This window comes from Aplysia californica, unplaced genomic scaffold (genome assembly GCF_000002075.1).
Source record: "Aplysia californica isolate F4 #8 unplaced genomic scaffold, AplCal3.0 scaffold00239, whole genome shotgun sequence".
NCBI classification, from domain to species: Eukaryota; Metazoa; Mollusca; class Gastropoda; order Aplysiida; family Aplysiidae; genus Aplysia; species Aplysia californica.
The window spans coordinates 751,744-771,909 of NW_004797509.1; the positions used below are offsets into that span (position 1 = coordinate 751,744).

A 20,166-nucleotide genomic window follows, 5' to 3' on the forward strand; every position below is an offset into this window, starting at 1 on the left:
AGAACGTAAACAAACGCTGATTTTCCGTGCACCAAATTTTTACAATATTTTATAAATTATGATTATTTTTATGAAAAATATATAGATTCAACCCTTTTTTATGATAAAAAAGGTATTAGAAGCATCAAAATGTAAAAAGGAATGGATTTCTGCCGTTAGATCTACACCCGATGCTCATCGTACGAATTCGTACGATTTTCCTTTCGGTGAACTGCTGAGAGTTAACCATCGGTCTGCTGGGGCAACAAAGTAAATGGTAAAGAGCATGGCTGTTGAGTGAGGATGTGCACTATACAAATGCTATTTATTATTATTATCAAGTGTAAAAAATCAGTCTAAAATCAGTTCCCTTTCATGTCTCTTACCTGCAGAGGCCACTTTTCTTTGAAATCTCCCTCACATATACAATGTTCCCGTAGATACTGAATGCTGCGAACCCGCTCCATCTCCGTGCTGTACACATGGTACATCTCAAACAAGAGCACACCTAAACTGTACATATCACTCTGCAAGGAAGAAAAAAAACCAGCATAAAAAAAGCATGAAAGTTTTATTTGTGGGGTTTTTTGTGTGTTTTTTTTTTTTGTGAAGAAAAGCATAAGAACACAATTATGTTCATTTAGTAAGACACAAAGACAGAATCAATAAAGAAATAAAAAAAGAAGTACACATATTTTAAAAAGTATGGGGGTTTTTTTGTTTTGTTTTATTGACTTGAAGCACATCACACTAAAAATGGATATTCCGTTAGACAGAGAGACAAATTTGACAAAAAGGAAAGAAAAGGAGTAAGACCAATCAGTGGCCTATTCCAAACTCCAATATATTTGAAATAAAAAGAGAAACATATTGACACAAGAAATTGCCACACAGTTTTGAGAAAAAGCAAGATGACAGCTGCTGTGTTGTAAAGGATGAAGTTTCAGGTTTTACCTAAAGTAAGGGTTTTACAAAAGTTTAATGGTATTATCAAGGAGTTTGAAAAAGCGAATAATTGACATGAACAAAAACAATTTATTTATTCAAAGGATGTCGATTAAATAGCCCCATAAAATATAAAACACCAGTTCCATTTCAATAAACAGACTCCCTTCAGGGCCCTTCTCCTAGATAACCTTCCACAGTTGCAATGCACGTTAAGCCTGTACAAATTCACATTTTTTTGCCTTCAGAGCTAGATGTAAACAAAACAGGGACGGGAACAACTTTTTTAAATCTTGAAAATTCGCATTTGGAGAAATATATGCACAGAGAAATTCAAAATGCATAAATACCCCAAGGAATGAAAGCATACACCCAAAGCTTATGATCACACCACTGACTTAGTACTATACTGATCTTATATCCTCACCTTTATATCATACACGGAGCCTTGGAGCTGTTCTGGTGAAGCATAGGCTGATGTTCCTACCCCTGTGGTGTGGTTGTCCACAAAAACTGTCGGAGCTACAGTTAGAGAGAGCAAAAAATCAAGGTGGGAACATAAAGAACCTACAACAGTAAGACTGAAACTCTCAAGTAAAACAAGAAGCAGAAGGCAAATAAATAATAAGAATTATAATAATTAATAACATCAAAACATCAGGCCCCTGGCAGGATACAAACCCATGACCTTGTGGTTAGAGGCTCAATTTAACTTTTACTAAGTAGGTTTAAAGTCTTATAGGAAAAGAGGGAAAAACTCGGGACATACTACAACCATATTACAAATGTTAAAGACAACCTAGTAAATTGAATACCAACTAAAACATGTCAGTATGGGTCAACTGAGAAGTCCAAAGTTTTTAAAATTCTAAGCATAAAATTTTTTAAATAATTCATAGGTATTTTAAAAACAGGCAAGTGACTGCCTCATTGGCAAGGCACCCTACACTCCGAAAACTTTTCTGTACTATTCATTTCCGTTGTGGTTAAAAACCTCAAGTTGCCTGCCATTGACACCTATGGCAGGGAAAAGAAAAGGAAGAAGAAAACGAAAGGTAAAAATTGAATAGTCTTATATCCATTCGCCCAGTTATGTTGGCTCCTGCCATTTTTTAAAACTAGCACTTCATTCAGTATTATGTGGATAGTTGGCGGGTGCTCTGGTGTGGTCTGCTTCTTCTTTCCTATCAGACATCTATCGTCCTTACCTTCCCTCCTTCTTTTTTGTGTTTGTTACTCTCTTATAACCCCTCTAATCTTCGGCACTTATATGAGCTTATTGTGTAGCAAGTGCCGTAAAACTCTAACCAAAACTGATTCAGTATTATGTTTCATTGTTTTAAAAAGTAACCTCCACTAACCATTTTCTGTCGGCGAGGGGGTGAACACAATGTCTTCTCGCCCATGTCTCAGGACATCTTCTTTAGCTAGTCCAAAATCACCAATCCTCACATGGAGCTCACTTCCAGAAAGGAAAATGTTTCGAGGCTGAGAGGAAATTGGATAAATTTATAAAGCATTAATCAAATCATCTTTGGATACATTTATAAAGCATTATACAAATCATCTGTTAGTTATTTGGCCCTGGCTTACAAAAATCTCCTAACAGATATTGCACAAGTAACTATAAAAAAGGTACATCCCAAACATAGATTAAATTTCAATCTTCTCAAGAAGATTTTGAAACTGAGAATGTATTGAATTGAAATCAAAATTAACACAAATACTATAATACATTCTTGTTCTTGTCTCCTTTACAGGATCTTCAACCTTATGCAATAAAAGTCCTGTAATATGGAAATATGAAATAAGAAGGAAAAGATAATGTTAAATACAATTAAAGTACTAAAAAAACAAAGTTATAAACAAGCAAAGAACAACCAAGAAACACTGAACGCTCCAGAACATTACCTTCAAGTCTCTGTGGATCAGGCCATGCGAATGGATGAAGTCCACACCTTGCAACACCTGGTGGAAAATCCTCATATTGTCCGAGCACATGATGGTGTCATCTAATTGACAAACAAAACAAAATCCCTTTTACTCACACATTTTTTCACTTACTTCATTTAATCACTACTGGACTAAAATAGTCCATTTATTGACAAGAAGTATTGGTACTCAAAATTGGTGTGAATTATAATAAACATTCTTTTTTTTAAATCCATTTAGTGGGGAATCAAATTCAAAGAACAAATATGACGGAGGTATATTCAGCATGTAGCTTTGGTTATGTCACGTTTTTAAAATCAAACAATAATGAAGATATTTTAAAAAAGGGGGGGGGGGGGGGGGGAAAGAACAGACGTTAATTGGTTGTGAACAGGATACACACGATAATTTATATTTTTTTAAAGGCTGAGAGTACAAAACAATGAGAACCTATACAACCCGTATATTTTATTTCTATCTAGCATTTGACAAGACAGAAAACATTCAAAAAGCACAACTTACCGAATTCTTTGGAATTATATTCAACATTTCTGTTCACAAGCCATTCTTGCAGGGTTACAGAGCACAGCTCCATCTGAATGTATAGGGTAATTGAATTCTGAGGGAAAGAAAATGTAGCTGGTTGGCTGATGCTCTGGTATGGTATGCTCCTTCGTTTCTTTCAAATACCAACTATCAACTATCATCTTTATCTCTTCTCCTTTTTTTGTGTTTGTTACTCTCTTGTAACACTTCTAATTTTAAGCATTGATGATATATGATCTAATTAGTGTTGCAAGTGCCATAACACTTCTACTAAAACTAAAAGAAAACAAAGCTCAATGTGGGACACATAACAAAGATGTAACTACAGCTTGCTTTATACACACGCTGTTTCATCTACAAAAGCAATTTCATCAATACCACAATACCGAATGAATTTCATATCTAAAATAAGCTGAGAGCTCAATGAACCATCACAATAAACAACAAGAAGTATCAAAAAGAAGTTTAAAAAAAGAAACCTATTCAAACTTCAGAACAAGGTCAAAAGAAGCTCTTTTTTAAAACAACCAGAAAGAGTAAAGGTTGTTTTGGGTGTCCATAGCTCCCAGGAAAAGCAGAGACCATCAAGCATTAAATGGAAAAAGAAAAAAAAAAAAGACTCAAATAAAGACTTGGGGGCAGGGGAAAAAAAGAAAGATATTTAAACCAAGTTAGATCTTAAACCTTTATAAGAAAAACCAAGCTTAGTAGTTTCTGGTTTTGTTTGTTAGAAAAAAGAGAGGCATTTGGAAACAATGACGGTCATTTAGTGCCGAGAAAAAGTAAGGCAAACGGACAGAAAGAACAGAGGGAAAGTAAAGAAGTAGGTCCTACCAGTAGCACCCTCCAACCACCCGTACTTTAGAAAAGAGAAGATCACAAGCACTGTTGACAACTGTTTCAAATCCAAAACTTGTAACAAAAAGAACTCTCACCTGAAAATCGTAATTGTGGTTTCTGGCCTCCATAATCTCCTCCACTTCATTAACAGCACCCCAGCTGATGCTTCTCTGGAACGACGGGAGGCGCCTCCTCTTGACAATCTTCTGAGTCATGTTGCTGGTGGTTGTGGAGGACACCAGGTTGGAGTTACCACTGTTGCTGTCATCTAGAGGAGTCATCTTCGCAGAGCAGGCGGGACCCGAATAACTGGTCTGACGCTGGAAATCTCCACCACGAGACACAGACATCACAGACGGAAAACGTATGAAGGAATCAAAAGATTCGTCCTGTTCACGAAAACTAATTGAAATATCATTACTTGAAATTTCCCCAGAACGTTTTTCGAAAGACACAATAGACATGGATGAAACATCTGCTACTGACCATTCTGAGATCTGGGTGGAAGTATGAGCATCTACAACAATACGAGATTCATTTGAAGTTTCATCCTGCTCATCACAGAAGAGTTTTGAGCGTTCAGGACAACATGCACCATTCTCAGAATCCACACCATTCTCAGAAACCGCACAGTCAGAAACCACACCATACTCAGAATCCAGAAGACGAGAAGAATTAGAATGGACTGAAAAGCCCGTTGAAGAAATACTTATTTCATTGTCTGATATATGAGACCTAGACGCTGTCTCCTGTTTTAATATCATGAGATCTGCCTGAGCATTGGGCTTCAACTCAAAGTTCTGAGCATGAAGTTTTGTGTTAGGTATACTGTCTATGGAAGTCTTACGTGTACCCAAAGAATTGCACTTTTCACATGGATTACTGCTTTCCTGAGAACAAAACATTCCTTGCAATTGCTCGTTATACTTTCCCGACATCTGACAATCACATTGAAAGCTCAGTCCTTCATCCTTCAGAGATTTACCATGGTTGCCTGAACAGTTAAGAGAAGACACATTTTCCTCAAGACAAGTTACTGAATTTTTTATCACTGCCGTTGGCTCTTTTTTCCCCAAAACCCCTGGAGGTCTTTCTGAAGATGATATAGCTTCACAAGAAGAACCGAAATCCAACACGTCCTGTCTGGAAGAATGAAAAGAGTCCATCTGCTTTTCCTTCGAGACGGAGGGAGCAACCTGATTACCCGAGGGAGTGTCGGAATCCTCAGGGCTCTCAGAAGCAGGTAGTTCCTCCACCCTCACAGAGCTGAAGACTTTAGCGTTAAGAGCCAGCCCCATGCCTCCATACTGGGGAGGCGGACGTACTTCCTTCTTCTGTAGCTCCTCTTCTTCTTCGTCCGTGAGGCAAAACTCTATGCTCACACTCATGCTGTCATTCTTCCTACACAGAGAAAATACAACGATGGCATTAAGCTTTAACTATGTAACTAGTCTTTTGAACATTTTTAAACTTTAAAAAAATCCCCCCAAAATTCAAACCCTTCTCAACACAAAATTTAGCCCACAGTACTTTTATACTATTTATAGTGCATTCTGACTACTGCTTTTTATTAAAAGGATCTGTAGATCGACCCCGGCAATGGTTTTAGAACAACAACAACAAAAAACTCAAACAAACAAACAAACCAAAAAAACTAAAAAAGAGTCAATTTTTTCTTCCAACTACATGGTTAGAGCATAGCACAATTAAAAAGAGTTATACAGAAGGGGGGCCAGCTGGATATCACAGGCACTAACTGAAATGCTATAAGTGATATCGAGCAGCATATCAGGAGAAAACAAAAACCATACTTCGCTACGCACAAATTAGAATAACAATAACAACAAAACTGAATAGAAGCTCAAAGGCAGACCACACCAAACCACCCACTAAACACCCACTCTTGCTGATAAACAAACAAAACAAACTGTGACATCCAAAACATAAAAAGTGAAATAAACTGTAGGACAAAAAAATAACCCAGAGAGTTTTTCAACATTCCACACTTCAGGAATACTCTGAAAATTCCGGACAACTGGCAATTTTAATTGTGGGTGTCTAGGACCATAGAAGAATAGGACCTTCTCCCTCAACCAAATTCTTATATTAAGAAATAGAGAGACCTTTTTTTAGTTACTACTAGTGACATATGCCATACAAAATTTGAGGACCACAATACTGACTGAAAGTGTAAGAAAACCACTAGTAATGAGTCACCGAAATATTCCCCTCACCCCCATCCTCCATCCCCAAACCCCATCCAAATCGACACAAATTATATAATTTAAGGGGAAAGCTATTAAAGTCCTGTCTGTCAGGAACAAATTGGTGTGGGTGTATGATATATCCCCAAAGAAAGACAGGGATAATCAGTAAAATAATACATATGAGAGACATCATGGTGAAATTAGGTGCTCGTCAAAATAGTTAAATTGAAGAAAGAGTCATCTGTCTGCTAGTTTGGCAATTTTTATTAAATTTTCATTTTTCTGCTCAACACTTTCTTTGTCAAAATAATAACATATTTCCATGCGAATTTTACTGAAAATCGTTCATTAAAGGTACACAATATATGATTTTTCAGTTTTCAAGGACTCTCAAGCTATTGAAGTTACCAAACTTTGGTGGCCATTTTCTTGCTAATTTTAGCACTGAAACCAGGCGACCCCACCTCCTTCAATAGCAAATATCTTGACTTCTGTTCAAGAAAGATGGGTATTTTTTTAACGATGAAAGCAAAGGCAAATGAATAAACTATTGAACGATACTAATAACTCCACATGCCCCAAAAATTGACAAGCGACTGATTCCACCACGTCATGACACATATGTTCTCAAGTTAAAAATCAAACTCATGTTCTTACTGTGAAAGGGGAGGAGCCTGACCATGAGCCTGTGGCGTCTATCCTTATTATCGTCGTGTCTCACGTCCTATGCTGTAAGGTAAACTTGCCTAGTGTACTGTTCCGACATTTAGTATCTGCGTATTTGAAACTAGCGACTTCTTTGATGTGCCCATGCGCAATAAAGTAGTCTCAACGGCAACAACAAAGTCTCGGGATCAGAACTTGTTTTCTCTGTCAGTGTCCAGTGAGTGAAGCCTTAGAATGTTGCTGATACTAGATCTAGAAAGGAATGAAAGTAGACGCTAGTTCTAGTATTCCTACAAGCCAGCATAATTGAAACTTTACAAAACCTAGCTCCATTGTTCAACTGAGCTTTTAACAACTTACCTGTCTTGGACGTCGGTGGCAGAAAAACTGTCATCAGTCCTTGGGCTTCCATTTGAGGAAGTCTCTGGAGAAAGAATTTATTCATTTATTAAACTTTGCTATATAAAAAATACCTCTAAGAAATCACCTGACTCCCAACACACTGCCAAGTCAAGCTTTTTTCAATACCATGCTTATGAATCAGATTTAGATACACAAAACAAAGACCTGAATAAGAAGGAAAAAAAGACAAGTGTCAATAACTTTGATGAATCCACCCTGGTAAGCCTGCAAGCCATTCCACATGCCTTCTACCTCGTCTAAACATTCATTCAGTTCTGCTAGACAATTTTTTCAAAAAGAGTACAAATTTCCTGTATTTAAATATACACTGATGTGTAAATAAATGGTTTTAAGTTTATGGAACAATATCACTGCAATCTGGGCATGCACATAGACACTCTGCTTCCTGTCTTCGCAACTATTTCAATACTACAAGAAGACAGATCAATACCGTTGTCATAGGAATGAGTTGGTTCTTCCAAAATTTCATTCTAAAACTGCAATACCCTATCTCTTATTCTTTATTCGAGGTTTGTTTGTGTGTGATAAAAATTAGGAGATTTCTAATACAGACAAACGTACTATGGCAGCCACCTGTCTAAGACAATCACCTGTACAAACGAACTCATCCAATTTCACATTTTTTTCATATATATTGTAATGAATCTGTCCAAGATGTCCATCTATCTTAGACAACCACTTTTCTCCTCGACAATGAGTGACCGTCTTGGACAATCTACACTGAACTTCTGCAACATTTCTCAGCAAAAACAGTATACCACTTCAGTTCTCTTTAAAACTTACAGTACCGAAGGCTCATAAAGTGAAAAACCCTCAAGTACCTCACTAGTTTAAAACGCTGAAGCCGCATTAGAATTTTTTTTTTTTTTTAAACTTTAGCAGCTCAAGAAACACGCTTTAAAAATTCATAGAGGTTCATCAACCATTCAGCTATCATATAGTGTGACTCTCTTCGGTATTTACTTCAGTGCAGTGTGTCCATTTGTTGTTAAATTATGTTTAGTGTACCTGGTTGCGACGGCGACTAACGTCGCCAGCTGTAGTGAGCGCATACTACGGCCTGGCAACTAAAGTCACCAACAGTACTGTAAGTGTAAAGCATACCTTTGCTGGAGCAATATGGGCTGTCATACTCCATCCAGGCAGCGTTATAACCCACTATGTTTGCATGCTGAAGATTTGCAAGAGCCTTAACTTCTCTGAGCAACTGAAAGCACAAGCATCACAAATAGCATCATTAGCCCCTGCGGTTGAGCAGTTCGTGAAAGCAGGTTGCAAGGAATGTCAAGCCATATTGGTGCAACAGACTTTTGGCAGGTGATCACTAAGGCGTGTTAATGAGCAAACTCACCTTTGAGCCCAGCACACACTACAACAACTTTCACTCATCATACAGCTGCAAGTATGCAAATGAGGCAATTTTCGCCCTTTTATCCCTCTTTGCTGCCAAATGATATCATACTTTGCAGCCATGCAACATGTGAAAAATTCCCAGTGTGCACTGGGCCTTACCCTGGCTTAAAGACAGGCCAATTCTGCAATGAATAAACCATAGTAAAGTTTCCCTTCAAAATTAACAATAACATGTCCATTATCATGAAAATAACCTTCCCATGGAAAAAAAGAAATGTGTCTACGCATTTTTAACAGTCTCAATAAGCAAATCACCCCAACATACTGAAAAGAACATTCTGAAGCAGGCAAAATTTCTCTCAAAACCCCTGATCTTTAAATTCAATACCTTAAGTAGTATTTCTGTGTGCCTGTGCTTGAATCGGATTTTCTTCACCGCGTATTCTCGTCCATCTAAGTAGTTCTTGGCCTGCAAAAAAAGAATCTCTGGCTTTTGTAACCTTGTTCTCAGTGTAACAATAGAAACAAAGGTACACTATTATTCATGACCAAACTTAACTTCAAAAGAGGTGGTACTACAATAGCATACTCACGTTTTAAAGCCCCCCTTCCCACCCTGAAAACCACCACTAAAAAAAAAACGACCACAAATTTAAAAAAATACAAACAATAAAACAAAGTAAGAAAGTACCTGCTATTGAAAAAAGTCAAAAAGGAAAAGATTAAAAGAAGATTTAAATGGCAAATGTATAAAAGGAAAATAGAAACAGAAACACTCTGAAAGAATGTGAATAGAGGCATCAAGAAAAAAAACTATGTCATGACAGTAAAGGAATACGTACGGAAAATGAAAAGTCTAATCAGAAAATTAGACACACAAAAAAAAGACCTCCACAAATAATAGATTTCAGGGTTGCCAACTTTTTCAAAACCCAAACAGGGACAACCAATGTTATAGCTTCACATTATCTAAAAACAAGCAAAAATACATAAAATGAGACTTCTTTTGGTGTGCGTGCGATAAGGCTCTCAAATTTTCGACCGCCGAATCTGGGAGAGTCCCTGGAAATTCGGTACAGTTGGCAAACCTGAGGTGTGACTGTGAACAGGTAACCCATACCTTAAAGACAGAGCCAAATCCACCGTTGCCCAGTAGCTCCAGCTCCTGGAACTCATTCTTATTCCTTACCTTAAAGACTGGTAAATTTATTCTTATTCCTTTACCTTAAAGACAGAGCCAAATCCACCTTTGCCCAGTAGCCCCAGTTCCCGGAACTCATTCTTATAGCGGGAGGTCTGCTGACTGATGATGTCGTCCTTCACATGATGGAGCTGTACCACACTGGGAGTAACAAGGGAGGTAAGAAAAAAATTTGATGAAATTTTATTGATCTCCACAAAGAGAAATTTACAAGGTGAATACATTTATACATGCTCTCGTTCTCTCTGTCACTCTCTCTGTCACTCTCTCTGTCACTCTCTCTGTCTCTCTTTCTCACACACACACACACATACTTGTCTTTTACATACATGGACATGCACACACAAAAGTCGTTAGATGGACATATAAAAATAAAGCCACTCTCACAAAAGGTAGGCCTACTTCTTAAAAAAAAAAAAAGAACGATATGGAATATTGAAGACAACAAAACATTCATCTAACATCAGTGAGAAATAAACCTAACAAAAAATTACGAGAGTGGAAGGTGTTTCTGCAGGTACTGTAGCACAAATAATAGTTTTCAGAGGGATTTTTAAAATTTTTATTTTGGGGGGGGGGGGGGGGGGGGGCAGATAAATATGCTGAGCGTGATCCCCTATCTTATTTGCCTTCTCCACAGCTGAAAGGAACTATCAAAACAGTACTCCATAGAACCAGAAGAGTATTATAGAGCCATTATCCTTGATTCCCTTTCACAGTCCGGACCAATCATTCCGAAAGGTGGTGTAGTGTACTGTCCCTATCACAAAACAGTTTAAAGGGAGATGATCTGATATGCAAATGAAGGAAGACATGGGTGAGCAATTCAGATTTTGGTGGACATTGAAAGGAAAGGCATGAGCTTATATCACTTATTGAAGAAAAGAAAGAGTGTCTAACATACAACTGTGACGAAAAGGTCCAAAAAGTTGAACGGGTCGTGCCAGGGAAACATGAATCAACAAAATTTCTCCATAACTGTAATATTGTCATTATTCAATTTACCCAACAAAATACTAATTGGATTTGACAAAATGTTCTTACTCCAAACTTGGATTGGCCGATGGCAAGGCTAGCAAGGTGTCATTCTGAAATACACAAAAAAAAGAAATTTTTAAATTTCATGACATAGATACATAACTTTTTCAACTGTTTGTAACTAACCTCTTATATTCTTATATTTTGCCTTAATTTACTGGTGTCTTACATAAATTTGGCCTCACCATTTAGGACATAAAAGAGCTTTCAAAACATTCAATTCAACAGTAATGGCTATAGATGAGAAATAATTTTTGGACCAATTTTAGGGAACATCCCAATATTGTAGACCTGCAAGGAATCCCCCCCCCTGAATACCATGAACTGACGGAATTTAGGCTACAGAGGGCACAATATCAAAGGTTTAATCAAATACTGAAAATATATAAAAAATATGAAAACTTCAAAACAAGAAATTGGGTTGAGGCTTTTATTCTATCTTTTCCTGATGTATTAAAAATATTGCAGCTTCAGTGGTTTGAGGAAGTAAGTGTACGGGTTATAAGTCCCTTTTAACACTGTTGGTTAAAAGAGGCAAAACCTCCGAATTTACCATCCATCTTCAAAAGGATCTAGCCGAATGGGTTGAGAGCCTTGAGAACTCCATGGTCATTCAAAGTTTCATTAACTACAGAGTTCATGAGAATAGGAACTGCTCTGACCTGATCGAGGGACTTCATGGCCGTCCTCAGAATTTTGTTGAGCATTGCCCTGTGCTGAAACCGGAGACTGCTCATCTCATCAAGGTAGCTCAGAGGAGCGATCACATTCAGTTTACTCAGCCGTTCACACAGAACTGAAAGATGAGCACGAAAATGTACGATTAAGCACTTCTCCTGTTCATCTCAACTAAAAGAACACCATAATTTGTATCTGTAATGCATAAGAGGTGTTACACAAGAAAGCCAGGAGTAAATGGATAGAAATATACCACATAAGACTACAACTACAACATCCGCACACGAATGTTCACAGTAGTCCCCTTTCACTGGTACGAGTCTAGAGTTTTTCAAGGACCAGTTTAGCTTGTTTTATTTTGAGCAGAAGCAGTTCAATGCACTGAGGAGAGAGGAAAGCATTACAATTTTGTTACAGATAGGAAATATTCTTGAAACTCCAAAATCATTTTCATGCACAAGTACCAATTTCAGCTCTACTTCCCTCAATATTAACAACCTGATCATCAATTTCATCCATAAAAAAGCTATAACAAACGAACAAAAAACACAGAACAAAACCAATACAAATTCAACAGACCAAACCACCAACAAACAAAACCATGCAAAACAAGAGAAAAAAAAAGGACATAAAACATTTTGCATTTACTGTATAAACCTACTTTTGAATAACTGTTGGGCTTTGCTTTTGTCCCCGACATACATGAAGCACAACTGTTCTAGCAGAGATGTCATGAGCAGGTGAGGTGGAAGACTGCTGGTGGAGGCTAAGGCTACAGCTCCTGAGTCTCGTTTTGGCAATTTCTCCACCTTCTTAGTCTGTCTATCCTCTTGTAGCTCTTCCATATCAGATTCTGAAAAAAAGAATCACAAATCTTCAAAACTGAACAATGACAATAAAACATATTTACAAAGACTGAACCAGCCCTGACATCATGAACACTATACCTGCTGTATACTTACCTCTTTCTTGAAAATTGAAAGTATATCAAATCGAAGTCTTTATCAATATATAATTTGTACTTTAACTCTAGTTTAAATCATCGCATAAATGAACAAAAGCATATCAGAAAACACCTCAACTATATAAAAGCTAACAAGCAAATTTAATAACTGTGAGTGTACCAACAAAATTTTTCAAATATTCTTTTTACTGCTTAAAGTTATAAATACAGTTGAAACTGTGTAAGACGGAATCGCAAGGGAGCCAGAAAAAAATTATGTCTTAGACAGGGGAATTTAGGCGGAGAAGGAGGTGGGGGGGGGGGTTCAAAGGCCCAGCCGGTGGGATCAAGGATCACTTGTCCGATCGGCAAGCAGTGGTCAAAACTTCACACCTCTCAATTGCTATACTGTCTGATAATGACATGCGTCAGTCTAACTTATCCAATTACCACCAGTGCTTGCCTTTCATAGGACCACTATTTGATCTATTAAAAACAGAAACGTTAGAACATCTCCTTTGCTTCCACCCTTAGCCCCACCCACCAATGCCACCCCTCACTGCCATCATTGTAACAACGATTCGAGGAACTCTTTTCTCGGCTGGCCGTACGATCAGGGCGGCAGGCATTGGTCAATCTAATTTCACACCTCTAACTTATATGGCTACCCGGAAAGTTTCCGTGGTGGCTCACCACTCGAGCACTCTCACGGGCAGTCGTGAGATTTCACACCCACACTACACTGGCCATCTGCATCGCTCAGGGCTCACATGATGGGGTAACATCTACCCCCAAATTGCACCCCTACTCCTCTTCCTCGCCCGGCGGCATGGCCATGGCGTTAAGTTTAGAGTTAGAGTCGGCGGAACCATACTTGAGAGTCTTGTTTCAAATCAGGGCTGAGCGGACAAAGCATTTTCCGTCTTAGGCAGGTGAAACCCTCGGAAGAGAGCGGATTTTTCTTTCCGTTTCCGCGTTAGACAGGTTTCCGTTTTATACAGGTAATTAAAGAGGAATATATCAAAGGGGGAGCGGGGAGATTCCGTTAAGACAGGTTTCCGTTTTACACAGGTTTCCGTTAAGGCAGGTTCGACTGTAATGTGAACCAAACCTTTACCAGTCAAACATTTTTTTATGCAGAAAAAGATTGATTAACAGATTCTGTGATCGTTGAGAGTAACCAATTTAAGGCTATCCTGCAAGACAAACTTAACAATTTCAGCCAACCCTACTTCATACCCTTATCCCAGTCACACTCCATCCTTACAAGCCACATTTCATAGATCATTTTGCTGCCAAAATCTAAGAAATCAAAGAAGTCAACTTCTCTCCTAGCAACCAGACTTTGGGAACAAGCCAACAACTACATATATACACGTTTCAATGTACTGAACAGTACCAGAGGTTGAACGCCCATGAGATGTGACTGACAACGACCACAATAACAAACAGGAAAAGACTTACTGTCCAGTCTTCTGATGGGCTGAGGACCTGCTCGCTGCTTAAATTCGGCCATTGTTTGAGCTACTGATCTACGAGCAGGACCTGTCGACTTCCTGCCGTTATAAGCCGATACCATACCTCGCCCCTTTGCAGGGGACAAAGCAGTGTCATTTGTAATTGTCAAAGGTAATGATTTTGGAGGTGGCATCGTGCATTACAGCTTCAGTCTGAAGGGAGAAAAAAAAAAGTCAAATTAAGTCATTTTATACATTTGGGATGAAAATTCCAAGATTCAGCAAGATTGTGGCTGTATCACTTCTCACCAAATGATGGACATCATATGCGATTCTTATAATCTGCTTTCACTCTTAGTGGCTCAGCACTTCTTGAAAACTCGAAACTTAACTGCAAAGCCATTTAATTATTACAATATAATTTCTCATCATTAAATGAACAATACAGAGCGGTAAATTTGCTTTGAAGGAGAGAGGAGGAGAAAGGATTGCTATAGATATTAAAGCAGGCCACAGTCAAACTTGATGCCCTTTTTTTTGTGAGCATGTAAAAGCTCATCATGCTCCATCCCAAGAAAAAAAAGGACACTTTCTCAAGACTTAGATTAAATTAAAACTCTATTTTAATGACGCATTCTAATTCCAGAAAGAATAGGTTCCAGCACACATTTGTAAAGTTTCTGAGTAAAAAAAATGCAATTGAAACAATGGCGGCCATTAAGTATCCAGAAAAGGGTAATATTTACGAAAAGGAAAGACAGAAAAACTTAGGGAAAGAAAAGATAGATCTCAATGAACCCTCCAAACATCCCCCACATACAGACAGACAAATATCAACTAAAGCCAACAAAGTAAATTAAAAATCCAAGAAAATTTAAAGACTCTTACGAGTTTACAACACACAGGCACACTATGGCCCACAGGCCTGCGGGCAGCTTTTTAATTCAGTTTTGCCAGTAAGTTGTGACCCCCAGTTATTTAATAATTGTATGAGAACGTGGCCAAAGGTGAGTTGATAGTTAAAAAATAAAAATGTAGGCCTGCGTCTTAAAAACTAAATTCAATAGTCAGCCCCAGCCAGAAGAAATGCTATTATAACTTTAATTTTTATGTTCACCCCCCCCCCCCCTTGCTAAAGTCACAAAAATAATATATAGATCTAGATCAAGATCAGAGAGGGTTTACAATAATGGAATGTGTCTACGAACACGGTAACTGGGCACCTAGCCTCAGTGTCTACGTACACACGGTAACTGGCAACCGGGCACGTTGTCTCAGTGTCACGTACACGATAACCAGGCATGTAGCCTCAATATCTACGTACAAGGTAACCGGCAACCGGGCACGTAGGCCTAGTCTCAGTGTCACGTAACATGGTAACCGGGCAGTTCAGAACTCCAAGATCAGTTTTTGTCATCCGGTGTTGCCTTCATCCCCACCCCTCCCCCGACTGTACCTTAAAAAAAAGGCCGGCACTATTTCTCCGAACGTTCGGGAAAATAAAGCTGGGCACTATTTCTCCGAACACTCTGAAATCACATCCTTTCCCGCAAATTTCGGATATTAATAGATCTATAATTATTTATAGGCCTACCAAAGATTGTTCGTATACAATATGGTTCAATCGGTCCAAAAAATGTCCGCAGTAAATATTTATATAAAGAATGCTACAATTCCAAACAGTTTTTCGCTACAGATATGACGTGTTGCCTATGAAGGGTGCTGCTCTTATACGCAATGTGTTGTGTTCACTCGTGTGCTGTCTAGATCTAGATCTTTAGTTGTAGTAAGAGTTTTACGGCACTTGCAACACAATAAGGTCATATAAGTGCCGAAGATCTAGATCTAGATCTACGGAGGGTTATTGATAACGACACATAGAACTGGCATCTGCGGTGGTCACTGCCGCGACCAATAATGTACTGACACTGGCAGGCCCCTTAATGTGTGTGATTCCATAATTTACATGTAATAAAGTAATATCCTGTACTTTTTTTTTTTTTAAATTACGCACATTTAGGGTTAAAACAGCAAATCTTCTTCGGACAGGTAGACACATGCCCTTATTTGTTAATGTTTGTTGTTTATCATGGGCTGTTCTAATTTTGATTTCATTCTGTTGTGAAACCTTTCTTTTTCACGTTTTTACACTCATCTAAAAATCTCTAGACTAGCTCTTGAAAATTGAAATAGATATCTATATATAGACCCAAAAATTTGCTCCTGTGTGTGTGTGTGTGTGTGTGTGTGTGTGTGTGTGTGTGTGTGTGTGTGTGAGTGTGTGTGTGTGTGTATGTATGTGCGTGTGTGAGTGTGTCTGTGTGTGGTAGTAAGTGTGTAAGTGGAGAGTGAGGAGTGTGTGTGTGTGTGTTTGTTTTTCGGGCTTTATTTCAGCCTTCATTCAGTAACAGTTCAAAGTATACAAAAATAAAAACAAAGGATCCATTCTATCCAGGGCTCACGAGTCGTTCATCTTTTTCAGTTTCACTCATTCATTCAATTCCCGTGTTCTCTCCCGGGGCTCATCCCCGTCCGCATGACTTTCACACCCCACCCCCTCCCTCCAGGCACACACAAAGAAAATCTCACTCATTCCCTTGCACCCTGCGAACCATGGACAATAATGTAGGCAAAACACTGCCTAAGCTGCACATTACTTTCGTTCGTGAGCTGTGGACCAGGCCAGGGGGGTCGGTGTCGTCGTCTTGTAGTTGCTGTCGCCTGTGGATACACTCGCACATTCTTCCTTTCACCCGCTCTTTCACTCACACTGTCTCTCCATCCACAGCTCAGCTCGTCATACGTTCAAAAGTTGCCCACTGGTCATGTTACAGTTTAGTTAGTGTGTATAAGTTTGTGTGTGTACATGTGCATGATGGTGGTGGGAGTGTGGTGGGTGTTACTGAAGGTTGTCTGTAGGCGGGCTTGCCATGCGGTGTTCCTTCCCCCAGACCAGAGGCAGAATGAAAATTGGCGCCGAACTCTTGCAATAAATAGGCAAAAAATCACGAGACCGGAAGCCGGAAACCGTTCGGAGAAATACAGATGGGCACTATTTCTCCGAACGTTCGGAGAAATAGTCACTTCGTTAAAAAAACAACAATAATCCACCCTTTCCGGAGCCCTAGATCTATACTTTGCAGCGCAAGACTTTGAACGAACTTTGGTGACCCCAACCGGTACTCACAATGTGATTCGAAAGCACAGGTTCGATGACCGGTCACGGTGGCTAGCCCGACAAGACACACATATATATATATAGAAATCTATATAACTTTCTTTTTTTTCAGTAAGTGACAGTACAGGACAAATATTGACTTATTTTCATTTTGGTTACCGTGTACGTAGATACTGAGACTAGGTGCCTGGTTACCGAGTACATTGACACTCCGTTAAAGTTAAAGTAACCAGATCTAGATTTCTAGATCTAGATCTAAATCTAGATTGAAAGTGGCTATTCTCACCCGCCCGGAAGTTCTCGCAAGATCAACTCCTCCCCTCTTCTCTCTCTCTCTGTCTCTTTCTGAATACTGTCTATCGGTGTGGACGATCAAATTTACCAAAACAAAGTTAAAAAATGATGTTAAAACACAAAAGTAAATTAATTTGGTTGTCTACAAAGATGCTACGGCTATTTAACTTTTCGAATCGAGCCGAACTACGCGGGTCGCCATTTTGTTTTGTCCGGAAATTCTCGCGCTACTCCTCTCTCTCTTTCTCTCTCTCTCCACTGCCCACAGACAAAATTGTACGCTTTTTGTAGGCTACAGTTGTAATGGAACGTTTGTTCACGGCACAGAATTCTACAATTTTTCTGTTATAATCACAGTGTAGAATTCTGTGGTTTAGGATGAACGCAAAATTTGGTGAACGCGCACCGGGTGAGAATAGCCACAAGACTCGCCTGCACTATTCTCACTCCGGGTGAGAATAGAGATGTGGCCATCTAGATAATCTAGAGATCTTTCGATTTAGACTCTTAGTCTTAGATCTAGACTCTAGATCTATATCAGTGAGGCTTCAGTTTGATAAGACGATGGCTACCAACACGACAGCAGTGCTAGGCTAGCTCAAGAATTAAGATTCTAGATCTTGAACAAACCGTTCGTAATTCAAGGGTGCATGGCATATGTCCAGTCACCACACAAGAGATCGTAAACAAACGTCAAGTCAACAAAACAATACACAGTTTATGCCGCTGTGTTTGGTATCGTCGTATCGTTGCGTCAGGTTAGGGAGATCACTCCCGAAAAAGGTGAATTGACTATTGACTCTCTTTAGCCAAAGATAGGATCTTTGCTTTCGCCAAAGTGGTTATAAATAGCCTAGATCCAAAGACCAAAGACCGTGTATATTGCAAAGACACAAAGACCTTACCCAAGACTGAAAAATACCAAAACGGAAAAGCGAGTCTCATTTCCAGTCTAACTGGCTCACCTTGGTAACAGCGATCTGCGCGTTTAAAGCGTAAACAAACGACGGCAAGAAAGAGCGCGCTGTTCATCTCGCTGAAGTAGAATCTAGGCCTACTTTGATTTTCATAATGGCAGTTTTGTCTTGTCTTTTTTCATGTTAACTTTTTGGTAATTGTTTTGACTGTATTTTTGTTCTCATTTTGAATATATAGTGAGTTGAGAATTAAGATTTTTATGAACAGAAAGCGGCAGTGAGTTGAACGTAGAGCTGTACCCTGGTAGCAAAATCGCTCGTGCTCGCAAGCTCCTAGTTCAAGTCGCAAGCCTCAAATCAATAGATCAAATCATCAAACCAAATCACCAGCATGTTACACTTGAGTTTAGCCTAAGAGTCAGTCTATAACACTACTAGATTCTAGTACTAGCAATCCACGAAGCCACTTGTATCGGGCCCCCTCATCGACTCCCCACACTTGCTCGCGATCTGCGAAGCCACCTACGTCAGAAAGAAAGAGAGAGACCCGTTCACAGAACGGCAGGCAAATCTCAAATCCCACTCGCAGCACAGCAAGCCGCTCGTGCCCCATGATTTGCCTTGTGCCCCATGACTTGCTATTTTTAACTTCCCGCCCTTGATTAGCTGAGCGAGTGGATGTAGTTAAAAGAAGCGAGGTATTGTAGTAATAAGAAGACTTAGATTATCTTAGAATGGAAAACTCCAGGGGTCGTTGTGATTGGCTTTTGTATCATATGTATGTAGCCTATCTTGTAGATGTTTTACACTCCCAATGACATAATATCGAACATTAAGGAGACGGGCTAGGTCTACTTCAACCCAATGTCAGGGCCAACCTGGGCTGAGAGGGAACAACGCGTCAGCAGAAAGACAGAGGTTCTCAGTAAAAATTTCTACCCATACAGGAATCAAACTGAGGTCTTTTGCGTGCGACGACGAAGCGCTTGACCCGTGCACATTTTTTAAAAAACGGCCTCTGTGTCATAAGAATAGTCGATCCGATCCATTATTAATTTGTTAGTGCATTGAATAGAGCTTTTTCTTTTTTACAACCCAACTGGAAAAAAAAAACCAACACATTGCACCAGAGACTTATCAATGTAAACGAGACAGTACAGCTTGCGGTGCTGTTCGTAACAACCAGTGTTATTTGCCGCGTAATCGAAGAGAGCTGTTCTATGTATAGCCTGGGGCAGTAAACATACTCACGTTAGGCCTGTTATTGTTCTAAAGCGGGTGAACGAAACCAAGTTGTTAGTGGACTCTTAGGTTCCAAACATTTAAAAAAAGGGGGGGGGGGCACATTTACCTGAGTAATTAAAAGGGGGAAGGACTACCGTAAAAAGCGACAACCACAACAAACACAATAAACAAGAGACATAAATCTAACCCTAACCCTAATACCCAAACCCAAACCCAAACCCTAACCCTACCCCTAGATCTACCCCTACCCCTAGCCCTCCATTCTTCTTTGTCTCATTCGGAGTCATAGTGGTCGCTCGTAACGAGGATTGGGGGGGGGGGGGG

At 39.3% G+C, this 20,166-nt stretch overlaps 1 protein-coding gene across 1 annotated transcript in view; it reads right to left on the reverse strand.

Moving 5' to 3' along the window:
* Positions 1-18,589, reverse strand: part of LOC101851739 (eukaryotic translation initiation factor 2-alpha kinase 1) — a 23,706-nt gene extending 5,117 nt beyond the window's left edge. Inside the window, exons 1-15 of the mRNA XM_005100188.3 lie at positions 18,311-18,589; positions 14,216-14,421; positions 12,470-12,661; positions 11,793-11,926; positions 11,137-11,180; positions 10,116-10,233; positions 9,280-9,360; positions 8,643-8,745; positions 7,476-7,539; positions 4,338-5,643; positions 3,379-3,475; positions 2,836-2,936; positions 2,286-2,412; positions 1,352-1,446; positions 366-506 (exon numbers count right to left, since the gene is read on the reverse strand). Coding sequence (XP_005100245.1) covers positions 366-506; positions 1,352-1,446; positions 2,286-2,412; positions 2,836-2,936; positions 3,379-3,475; positions 4,338-5,643; positions 7,476-7,539; positions 8,643-8,745; positions 9,280-9,360; positions 10,116-10,233; positions 11,137-11,180; positions 11,793-11,926; positions 12,470-12,661; positions 14,216-14,402 — 2,790 coding nt within the window. The 5' untranslated portion in view covers positions 14,403-14,421; positions 18,311-18,589. The remainder of the gene's footprint in view (positions 1-365; positions 507-1,351; positions 1,447-2,285; positions 2,413-2,835; positions 2,937-3,378; positions 3,476-4,337; positions 5,644-7,475; positions 7,540-8,642; positions 8,746-9,279; positions 9,361-10,115; positions 10,234-11,136; positions 11,181-11,792; positions 11,927-12,469; positions 12,662-14,215; positions 14,422-18,310) is intronic.
* Between the last annotated feature and the right edge of the window lie 1,577 nt (positions 18,590-20,166).